The following is a 12,197-nucleotide window of genomic DNA, read 5'->3' as shown; positions in this document are numbered from 1 at the left end:
TCTAGAATATTCTATGCCTGTAAGAAGTCCCGCTGCCCCGATTCTAACACCTCACCAGTGGCCTCCATGAGCGACGTCGCCAGCCCAACCAAGGAGCAGGCCTGGCCGGCGGCCGCCCAGAGCGACATCGCCAGCACCAGCAAGCACTAGGCCTCGCCGACGGTCGCCATGAGTGATGTTGCCAGCACCAGCAAGCACCAGGTCTCGCCGGCGGCAGCCATGAGCGACGTCGCAAGCCCCATAAAGCACCATGCCTCACCGCCAGCCTCCATGAGGGACGTCGCTAGCCAAAGCAACCAGCAGGTCTCGTCGCCGGCCGCCATGATTGACATCGCCAGCTAGGCAAGGAGCAGATCTCACCAGCAGCCAATGCAGGCTCAACGACCTGCCAGTGCCGTGTGACTACCGCACTGAGATCCTGCTTCGCGTCCTGGTATGCTTCACGCCCTCCTGCGTGTTTTGCAAGTCTGCAGCTAGTGGCGGCGCCTCGTCGCTGACCCGAGCTTCCTCCACGGATTCCGCGCCCGCCACAACAATGCCCCTCCTCTTGTCGGCGTCTTCCACGATAGTTTCTACGAAGGCGAGTGGTGCTTCACCCCCGCTGGCTGCCATGAGCGACGTCGGCAGCCCCAGAAAACAGCAGACCCCGCCGGCGGCCGCCATGAGTGACGTCGCTAGCCCCACCAAGCACCAGAACCCGGCGCTGGCCTCAATGAGCGACATCGTTGGCCGCAGCAAGCACCAAGCCACGCCGGCAGGCTCCATGAGCCACGTCGCCAGCCCAGCAAGCACGAGACCTTGCCAGCGGCCTCCATGAGCGAGGTCGCCAGCCCCAGCAAGCAGCAGACCTTGCCGGTGTCCGCCATGAGCGACGTCATCAGCCCCAGCAAGCACTAGACCTCCCAGCGGCCGCCATGAGCAACGTCACCAGCCCCAACAAGCACCAGGCCTCGTCGGCGGCCACCATGAGCGACATTGCCAGCCCTAGCAAGAATCTGACCTTGCCGCTGGCCGCCATCAGCGACGTTGCCAGTCCCAGCAAGCACCAGACCTCGCCGCCGACCTCCATGAGCGATGTCGCTAGCCCAACAATCACCAGGCCTCGCTGGCGGCCAGCATGAGCGACGTCACCAGCCCCATTAAAAATCAGACCTCGTCGTTGGCCTCCATGAGTGATGTCGCTAGCCCCAGCCATCACCAGGCCTCGTCGGCGGCTCCCATGAGGGACATCACCAGCCCCAACAAAAATTAGACCAGGCCACCAGCCTCAATGAGCGACGTCGCCGGCCCCACCAAACACCAGACTTCGACACCGGCCTTCATGAGCAATGTCGCCAGCCCCAGCAAGCACCTGGCCCAGCTGGCAGCCACCATGAGCGACGTCGCCAGCCTCAGCAAGCACCAGACCTTGCCTCTGGTCTCCATGAGTGATGTCGCCAGCCCCACCAAGCACCAGGCCTCGCTGGCAGCCGCTATGAGCGATGTCGCAAGCCCTAGCAAGTAGCACACCTCGCCGCCAGCTTTCATGAGCCACGTCGGCAGCCCAGCAACACCAGACCTCGCCGGTGGCCACCATGAGCAATGCCGCCAGACCCAGTAGGCACTAGACCTTGCCGCCGGCCTCCATGAGCGATGTTGCCAGCAACAGCAAGCACTAGGCCTTGCTGGCAGCCACCATGAGGGACGTCGCCTGCCCCAGCAACCAAAAAACCTCACTGCCGAACTCCATGAGCGACGTCGCCAGCCGCAACGAGCACTAAACCTTACAACCGGCCTCCATTAGTAATGTCGCCAGCCCCAGCATGAAGCAGGCCTCACCGACGGCCACCATGGGCGACGTTGCCAGCCCTAACAAGCGGCAGACCTCGTCGCCGATCTCCATGTGCGATGTCGCCAGCCAAAGCAAGTAGCAGGCCTCGCCGGCTGTTGCCATGAGCGACCTCGCCAGCCCCAACAAGCACCAGACCACACCGGCGGCTTCCATGAGCGACGTCACCAGCTCTAGCAAGCAGCAGGTCTCGCCAACGGCCACCATGAGCGACGTCCCCAGCTCCAGCAATCATCAGACCTCCATCGCGGTCGCCATGAGCGACGCCGCCAGCCCATCAAGCACAGGACCTCCCCAGCAGCCGTCAGGAGCGACGTCGTAAGCTCTAGTAAGCACCCGACCTTGCCGGCAGCCTCCATGAGCAACATCGCTGGCCCCAGTAAGCACTAGACCTCGTCGGAGCTGTCAGGAGCGACGTCGTAAGCTCTAGTAAGCACCCGACCTTGCCGGCAGCCTCCATGAGCAACATCGCTGGCCACAGTAAGCACTAGACCTCGTCGGAGCTGTCAGGAGCGACGTCGTAAGCTCTAGTAAGCACCCGACCTTGCCGGCGGCCTCCATGAGCAACATCGCCGGCCCCAGTAAGCACTAGACCTCGCCGGCGGCCACCATGAGCGACATCGTCAGCCCAATAAGCACAAGGCCATGCTGCTGACCTTCATGAGCAATGTTGGCAGCCCCAGCAAGCAGCAGGGCTCGTCTGTGGCCGTCATGAGCGATGTTGCCAGCCCTAGCAAGCACCAGATCTCATTGGCGGCCTCCATGATCGATGTCGCGAGCCCTAGCAAGTAGCAGGCCTCGCTGGCGGCCGCCATGAGCGACGTCGCCAGCCCTAGCAAGCAACAGGACTCGCCGGCAACTGCCATGATGAGTGACGTCGCCAGCCCCCAGCAAGTAGCAAGACTCGCCATCGGCCTTCATGAGCGATGTTGCCAGCCCTAGCAAGCACCAGGCATCGCCGGCAGCTGCCATGAGTGACCTCATCAGCCCCAGCAAAAATTAGACCTCACCGCCGATCTATGAGCGACGACGCCAGCCCTAGCAAGCATCTAGCCTCGCCGGCGGCAGCCATGAGTGATGTCACCAGCCCTAGCAAGCAGCAGACCTCGCAGGCACCCAGCAAACACCTGATCTCACTGGTGGCCGCCAGAGCAACATCGCCAGGCCCAGCAAGCATCAGGCGTCGCCGGCAGCCTCCATGAGTGACGTCGCCAGCCCCATCAAGCACCAGAGCTCACCTCCAGCTGCCATGAGCGATGTCGGCAGCCCCAGCAAGCACCAGACAGTGCCGCCGGCCTCCATGAGCGATGTCGCCAGCCCCAGCAAAAATCAGACCTTGCCGCTGGCCTCCATGAGCGACGGCACCAGCCCCATCAAGCACCTGACCTCCCGGCAGCCGCCATGACGACGTCGCCAGCCCCACCAAACATCAGATCTTGCTGGCAGCCTCCATGAGCGATGTCGCCAGCCCCAACGAGCATCAAACCTCACCGACGGCCTCCATGAGCGATGCTGCTGGCCCCAGCAAGCATAAAACCTCACCGACGGCCTCCATGAGCGATGTAGCCAGCCCCAGCAAGCACCAGGCCTCGCCGGCGGCCGCCATGAGTGACATCGAAAGCACCAGCAAGTAGTAGGCCTCGCCGACGGCTACCATGAGTGAAGTCGCCAGCCCCAGCTAGCACCAGAGCTCGCCGACGGCTGCCATGAGCGACGTCGCCAGCCCCATCAAGCACCAGACCTCATCGTCGGCCTCCATGAGGGATGTCGCCAGCCCAAGCAACCGGCAGGCCTCACTGGCAGTGGCCATGTGCGATGACGCCTGCCCCAGCTTGCAGCAGGCCTCATCAACGGCCGCCATAAGCGACATCGCTAGCTCAGAAAGGAGCAGACCTCGCTAGCAGCCATGCTCAACGTCCTGCTAGTGCCACGTGACTACCACACCGAGATCCTGCTCTGCGTCCCAGCGATGCCTCACGCCCTCCTGCGTGTCTCGCTAGTCTGCAGCCAGTGGCAGCGCCTCATCACCGACCCAAGCTTACTCCGCGGATTCCGCGCCCGCCACAACAACGCTCCTCCCCTCATCGGCGTCTTCCACAATGGTTGCCATGAAGGCGCATGGCGCTTCACCCCCACCGGCAAGCACCCCGCGCCCGCGCACACCTTTGGCTACCCGGCACACTGGCACATCCTCGACTGCCGCCATGGCCGCGTGTTGGTCCTCACCGAGGCCGCCCATGGCCGCCCACCCATGCTCGTCCTGTGTATTCTCTTGACTTGCGGGTGTGAGCAGATACGAATGCTGCCACTGCCAGACTGGATGGTCCGCAACAACGGTGAGCTCAGTTGTGCCGTCGTCTGCAGGGCCGGCGCGGACGTTGAGGGCCGGCACAGGGACTACTGCTCCAGCTCATTCCTGGTGGTGCTCCTGATCAGGTGCGAGAGGCGGGTGCTACTCACCATCTACTCGTCTGATGCTGGGGACTAGGTCGACCACATCTACTTCGACAGCCTGCCGATGTGAGGCAAGGTGCTGCCGAAGCCGTGCATTGTCATCAAGAATATCCTGTACTATCCGGTGTCCGGATGCCACATCCTTGCCTTCGACCTTGAGAGAAAGAGCTTCGCCAGGATTCCGCCTCCGCCAGCGGAGATCTAGACGGACAGCCAGATCGTGAGGCTGGCCGGCGGAACGCTTGGCCTCGTCATGGGGCACAATCTTGAGTGCAACCTGCACTTGTGGGTGCGGGAGGATACATGCGACTAGGTACTGTGCTGGACACTGTAGCTAGCACTTTTGAGCCCTGTCGGTTGCAGCGCAGTCGGGGACGGGAGGTCTGCGAATATGGCAACATCATCTTTCTACCGGGGACAGGAGGTCTGCGAATATGGCAACATCATCTTTCTATGGCCAGTGTTGGGAGGCTTCATGTTTCATCTGGACACAATGGAGCTCAAGAAGTTGCTCCAGGATAGCACATGATGTTGGGCACCCTTCATCCTTATGAGAGCTTATTTGCCCCACCGCAAGTACGCACACTGCATCGGCTGCAAAGAACTCACGCAGGCTAGGTACGATTGTTATAGCACATGTGGCAAGTACCGTCCAATGTTGTGTGCTTGGCTAGTAGTAGTAGCATGTGGTAGCTAGGCATCAGTTTCATTTCCTTCACTAGTTGTAGTATTATGGCATTATTACTTCTACTAAACTATGTAATCCTTATGAGAGCTTCTTTGCCCCACCGCGGGTACGCGCTCTGCATCAGTTGCAAAGAACTCAAGTAGGCTTGTATGATTTTTACAGCACGCGCGGCAAATACTGTCCAATGTTGTGTGCTTGACTAGTAGTAGTAGCTTGTGGTAGCTAGGCACCAGTTTAATTTCCTTCACTAGTTGTCGTATTATGGCATTACTATTTCTGCTAAATCATGTAATCTTTATGAGAGCTTCTTCGGCCCACCACGGGTACGCACTCTGCATCGGCTGCAAAGAACTCAAGCGGGATCTAAATAGCCAGCTATAACCACTGTTATAGTCAGCTATAGCTGTTGGGAGAGGAGAAAGCTAGGATATCCATCCCTTAGCTCTAAAAGGCTAAATCCGCTGATAGCCGGCTATATCCTGCTATAGCCGCTAAATTAAAGGTTATTTAGTCAGCTAAACTATATAATTAGTCTTTATTTATTGTTAATTTGTATTGAACTTCATCATTTATAAAATTTAGTATTTCATCAAAGATGTAACGAGGGAATGAAGCCCAAGCCATACTTCAGTACATGAAATTTTTTTGATTTGATGTTTACATGCAAAATTATTTATAGATTTATGCATGGTGCTGAAATAGAAATGTATAATTATGAAAAACTTCTAGAAGATTAGAGAGTATACATGAACCATGGATACCATCCTTCATGGTGAAATAAGGAATACTCTAGAAATTAGATATTTGTATGGTTAGATAAGTATGAGAAAAATTCTAGAGTTAGATATTTTGTAAAGAAATATGTAGAAGATGGACACATGGAAAAACCATATGAGTCATGTAGTCCTATAAATAGGAGTGTTCGCCTCCCCTCCTGCCATACCATGGCATAAGAGGTCTCAAGTAGGAGATGGGAAGGTTGCAAGAGTGCAAGAGTCTTGTATTGTACTATATAGTGAATAAAGAGTTGAGTTCCTAAATAGAGTTGGTCCCTCATATAGTTTCAAGGTTAGGAGGGCCGATTTCTCAACACATGGTATTTATAAAACCACTAAATGGTTTTTAGACTTTACAAACACCAACCGCTAAATGTCTTAACCCGCTATTTTAAACACTACACAGGCTTGGTATGATTTTTACAGCACGCGTGGCAAGTACCATCCAATGTTGTGTGATTAACTAGTAGTAGTAGCTTGTGGTAGTTAGGGCATCAGTTTAATTTCCTTCACTAGTTGTAGTATTATGGCATTATTACTTCTGCTAAACCATGTAATGCAGCAGCATCTGTGATGCTGATGTGTGAATCATCTCAAAATTTGTGATGCTGAAGTGTGAATGATCCTCTCAAAATGTAGTGGACGATGTCTCGCTTGTGAGCAAATATTGTGTGCTTGACTAGTAGTAGTAGCTTGTGATATTTATGGCATCAGTTTAATTTCCTTCACTAACTGTAGTATTATGGCATTATTACTTCTACTAAACCATGTAATTTAGCATCGTCTGTGATGCTGAACTGTAAATCCTCTCAAAATGTAGTGGACGATGTCTCGCTTGTGAGCAAATATTGTGATGGGAGTTCTTGGAGCACACAAACATCTGAGTCCGACTTATCGTTGTGGTGTTCTGATTGTATCTGCTATTATAATTTTCGAAACCTGCTTACACCTTCGTGCTCGCTTCATGTAAAACAGTCCCGAAGGAGCTAGGCTGGAGAACTAAGGCTTATAAGTTGGCTCCACACTTGCTTGACCAGTAAGGTGGTACTAAATATGTGCACGCAGCACTCATGAGCCACTACTAGGCCACATCCAAATTGGGCCGGGTGTCACAACTTATAATACTACTAGCCTGCAAAATTTTGTAACTTGTAAACCGATTCAAAGACAAAAAATAGAACTTTTTAAATGAGTTCTCCTGAACTTCCCGAATAGAAAAAAATATGTTGCCGACCGCTGACTCTAAAAGGTTCCTGACTGCTGACTCTAAAAGGTTCCTAAATAGAACAATGCACATTACAACTTACTAATTGCTAGGAAATGCCATCTTGATCTGCCTACTCGAGCCAATCAGGACTCTTTGTATAGATAGTAAGTTTATAACAATATGCTGCTAACAAAAAGCTCTGCAAAAACTCTACTTGAGTGCTGATGTGGACAATAACAGCCATGCATACTGATTTGAGCCTAGCAATTGCTGCTGTGGACAGTAAGAACCATTCACAACAGTGCATACTGATCTTTTCTTTGAACTAAACAAATGAGAGAATTCTCGTGAACGTGATTGTTGTCCACTTGAGCACATAACTGCATAAGTAGTGTTTTAGAACTTGTTTCTAGAGGTAGCACTACACATATAGGGGTGCAAATAAAGAACTACCCGCAGGAGCCTAAGCCTGACAGAAAAGTTGCTGCTGGTATGTAGATGAATGCATTTTCCTTGTGTAACAGTTATGTTTGTTCTTGATAGCTAGTACACTATAATAATGCAAAAACATGAATCCCAACCTCACGATTTGCAGTTGTTAGCTCATTGTCAATGCGGAGGACAAGAATAATGGCAATTTAAATAGGGCCATGATGGGCCGGTTGTCACTGGATTAATGATTTTGAGCTGCTTGATGTGATACTTCATGGCTGAAAATTTACGTGGTCAAACCAGCAAGACTCTCCAACGTTGGTCAGGTTGGATAGAGTTCTTTGTTCGTCTAATTAGGAGCAGCTCTTCTCGAATAGTCTGCTGCAAAGTGCGGCTACTTAGGGATCAAACCACTGCCCACCCTTGCTCAGCCTTGATGCACTCAAGCCTGGAAAGGTGAGATTCCATTTTGATGCCTTTTGGACTAAGTTGGAGGGGTTCCATGAGGCGGTGGAAGCAGCTTGGTCTTCTATTCCAGTTGCTGATTGTCCCTTTATCACCCTAGCTAACAAGTTTAAAGCTACAGTTAAAGGGTTAAAGGGCTTCAGAGTTGGAGCCACAAAAAGGTTGGTCATGTTAACTCCCAACTGGGTCTCGCCAGAGAAGTACTACACCAGCTTGAAATCGCACAAGATGCAAGACTACTGTCGAGACAGGAGAAGTGGCTGAGAGACCAGCTCAAAAAACATTCATTGGCCCTATCTTCACTATAGCGTACGATTGCAAGAAGTTGATCCCGTATCACTTGGCTCTCGGAAGGAGATGCCAACACTGCTTTGTTCCACTTCCATGCTAAGCACCGTAAGAGGAAAAATTTTATTTGCAAGATTGTCTCGGATGATGGACATTTGCTTACTAGCCATGAGGAAAAGGAGAACATTATCCACCATTTCTACAGCCATATTATTGTAGAATCTTTGGATCGGGATGTTACTGTTAATTTGGAAGAATTGAACATCCCACGATTTGATTTGTCAGAGCTGGAGACTCCTTTCACCGAAGTGGAAATCTAGAAAAACATTCGTTCGCTTCCATCCAACAAAGCACCAGGGCCAAATGGTTTTACAGGGAATTTTTATAAAGCATGCTGGCCTTTAATAAAAGATGATGTCATGGCAGCAATCTCGGCCGTATGGAGCAAGAAATTTGGAAATTTCAACTTGTTGAATTCTGCATACATCACGCTTATCTCAAAGAAAGAGAATGCTTTACATGTTAGAGACTTTAGACCGATGAGTCTAGTTCACTCCTTCACTAAGCTTATTACAAAAATCCTTGCTAACCATCTGGCTGGTAAACTTGATTAGCTGGTTTCCCCCAACCAGAGTGCATTCATCAAATGATCAAAGGTTGTTTTATACAAGATAACTTCATGTTAGTGCAGCAAACAGCTCGACACCTGCACCAACAAAAGCAAGCTTGGTTATTGCTGAAACTTGATATAACAAAGGCTTTTGACTCAGTCTCGTGGCCTTTCTTGTTGGAAGTTATGAGAAATCTTGGTTTTGGGCAGATTTGGTGTGATATTATCAGTGGTCTTCTCTCTTCTTCTTCCACTCAGGTGCTTCTCAATGGATCTCCCGGGGAAAGAATCTCCTATCAACGAGGACTAAGGCAGGGGGACCCGCTGTCCCCAATGCTATTTATTTTGGTAATGAATATGTTGTGCTATGTGGTACAAAAGGCTGCTGATGAGAACTTGCTACAACCTCTTGCTAGGAGGGCTCTGCAACATTGGATTTCTCTCTATGCAGATGATGTGGTAATTTTTCTAAGACATTCTGCTACTGATATGGATATCACCTTAGACATTTTACACCTTTTTGGGAATGCTTTTGGATTGGTGACAAACATTCAGAAGAGCAGTGTACTGCCTATCCAGTGCAATGGGGAAACCAGGGAAATTATTCAGGCGCACCTCCCTTGCCAGATGCTGGATTTCCCTTGCACCTATCTCGGTTTGCCACTTTCCCTACAAAAATTAACAAGGGCTCAAATTCAACCAATTATTGATAAGATTGCTGATCAGCTCCCTGGATGGAAGGCTAGCCTATTAACAAAGGCAGGCAGGAGAATCCTGGTTCAGTTTGTGCTCACCTCCATGCTCATCTAGTTGGCAATGGCTCTGGACCTCCTTCCCTGGGCTCTCAAAGCTATCGACAAGATTAGAAGAGGTTTTCTCTGTAAAGGAAGAAAGGATGTAAAAGGGGGGCACTATTTGCTGTCTTGGCCCAAGCTTACTCGACCAGAGGCACTGGGAGGACTTGGTATCTCACAGTTGCAGCAATTGAATTGGGCCCTTAGGATGAGGTGGCTTTGGCTACATAAGACCGAACCTAATAAACCTTGGGCCTTCCTCCCAATTCAGGTTCATCAGTGCATGAGGCCTTGACTGGTATGAGGTGGATATTTGACATAAGAGGGGCTCTAATTGTGGCTGTCCTGGCTGAGTATTTGGGGCTCTGGAATTTACTCTCGGAAGTGGTGTTGCAACCAGAGATAGAAGATAACCACATTTGGCAATTCTCACCCTGAGGAAGCTATTCGGCAAAGTCAGCTTATGAGGCTTTATTCATCGGAGCCGTCAGTTCAGACCATGGGAAAGGATTTGAAACAATTGGGCCCCAAGAAAATGTAAATTCTTCATGTGGCTGGTCGCACATGATAGGTGCTGGACGGCTGATCGACTGTCCAGGAAGGGACTGCCTCATCCTGAACATTGCCTTCTTTGCAATCAAGAGGAAGAGACAATAAACCATTTGCTGCTGCATTGTATGTTCGCACGGCAGGTCTGGTTCATTGTTCTACATGGGCTTGGCTTGCAGGCTTTAGCACCACAATCTGTTGAAAACCCCTTTGATGATTGGTGGGAAAATGTAAACAGCAGGGTAGATGGCCAGGTCAAGAAGGGGCTTAATTCAATTATAATCATGGTGGCTTGGTCACTGTGGAATCACTACAACCGATGTGTGTTTGATGGAGTGCAGCCAAACCTGAGGGAAGATCTTTCTTCCATCAGGGAGGAACTGCACTTATGGGGTTTTGCCGGAGATCGAGGAGTTACTCATATTCTCGCCCAGTTACCGGCTAGTTAGGATAATTGATCCTGGTCTTGGGTCTAGGAAATTTGCTTGAGCTTTTAGAGTGCTAGTTTGTATGTGAGGGGGGGGGGGGGGGGGTTTGTTTTTAAAGGTTTTTGTTCCCCCTGAATAAACAAATCAAAACCTGTAGGATGTCCTCACCCAACTTCTTCTTAATATATTAATACGCGGATCTCTTACGTGTTCGAGAAAAAAAAATGCACGGGTACAGACCTAGTGGTTAAACTAGATAGGCAGGTGGGCATATTAGTGGATGCAATATTATATGGCTATTGACACCAAAATTTTGCAAGGATAAATTTGGCGAAGGAATCGAGCCTATGGGAAATTTTTTCAGAAAGACCGATGGCCCGTTCGGCCCATGTTGATTTGAGGTCTGGTCAAAGCTGGTGCTAATGCAGTTTAAGCCCGATCAGAAGTCGGTCCAATGTGGCCCAGCGATCGACAAGTTACGATTCAGACGAGAGGCTGGTATCATCAGAGGATCGAAGAGTCCGATTATTTTGGAAACTATCATGTAATAAATATAGTGGATCTAGCTATTTCTTTTTGGTCAAATTTGTTAAGTCGTGCCAGGTTAGAAGTCATAGCATCAGGTTATAAATAGAAAACCTGAGGCTTTTGTAAAGGACATCCATCACAACAATATAACTTTTTTTTCGGCTCCACGCCAAACCCTAGGAGTAGGAGTAGAACTCGACGTATTCTTCAGTGAGCAGGGCAGCATCGGTTAGGTTCGGTCTCTGGTTTGCTAGTAAGTATCGTCTTTATCAGATTTGATAAGCTTTAGTTATCAACGTATCATTGTAGTTTTGTTCAGTTTATCTACCAGTTATCGATTTCTTTTAGCTACTCGTAAGACTATCTCGGTTACGTCCAATATTTTATGAGTTGTTATTAGATTTCACAATTTATCCATCGTTGATCAGCAATCTATCAGCTATTGTCTAATGCTTTCCTACAAGATTTTAAAAGCCGATAGACCTAGTGATCCTCGTTATGTATAATTCGTTGATCAAATCTTGTACCTTCTCGTAGTCGATCTTATCGGCCAATTCGCGTAGTTTAATCTTGTTATCTTAGACTGTCTTGGTTAGGTCCACTCTTTGAGTAATATGATTAAGTTTAGTTTATAGATTCGATCTATTATGGCTTGAGTTATCAATAGGCTATTCTAGCCGATCACAGTCAAGAGTTGGGAATAAGTTGTTTTATAATAAACTTCATCGGCATGCTAGATTTAGTTTATCGTCCTGGCTATTAGCGCTGTCTCGGTTAGGTCCAATCCGACTAATGGTGACGGTAAATTTTGTTTAACAAGCTAGATGTGTTTATTTATAATTGCATTTATTTTCAGTCCTAGCTGTTACACAAGGATTGGCTCCAAAGCCGATGATCTTGTTGGTATATCTGACTATATGGTTGATATCATTTTTATGGAACTATTCGGAAGACCAGCCGATAGGTTCTCTATTAATTACTGATCAAATTGACTGGCAGGCCCCGAACCTAAAGCGCAGCACCTGCACTAGAGATAAGACAGACCTTAGCGTTCATCGCGCCGAATTTTGCGGCACCAATAGCTTAACAATCTTGCCGAAGATGGATACAAAAGCCCATCCAAGTTTCGATCAGGTCTAATGTAAACGGA

At 49.8% G+C, this 12,197-nt stretch overlaps 1 protein-coding gene across 1 annotated transcript; it reads left to right on the top strand.

The window, feature by feature from the left end:
* Positions 1-3,734: 3,734 nt before the first annotated feature.
* Positions 3,735-4,316, top strand: LOC120645385. The gene has a single exon (XM_039922176.1). It carries the CDS (start codon positions 3,735-3,737, stop codon positions 4,314-4,316), a length of 582 nt encoding a protein of 193 aa, XP_039778110.1.
* Positions 4,317-12,197: the final 7,881 nt, after the last annotated feature.

Source organism: Panicum virgatum, chromosome 8K, assembly GCF_016808335.1.
Source record: "Panicum virgatum strain AP13 chromosome 8K, P.virgatum_v5, whole genome shotgun sequence".
Classification (NCBI taxonomy): Eukaryota; Viridiplantae; Streptophyta; class Magnoliopsida; order Poales; family Poaceae; genus Panicum; species Panicum virgatum.
The sequence above is the reverse complement of the archived record's forward strand: the minus strand, read 5'-3'. Positions and strand labels throughout refer to the sequence as shown.

Bases quoted from the DNA above. Each gene is read 5' to 3' on its own strand.
- LOC120645385 (XM_039922176.1), top strand. From the start codon at position 3,735: ATGCTCAACGTCCTGCTAGTGCCACGTGACTACCACACCGAGATCCTG.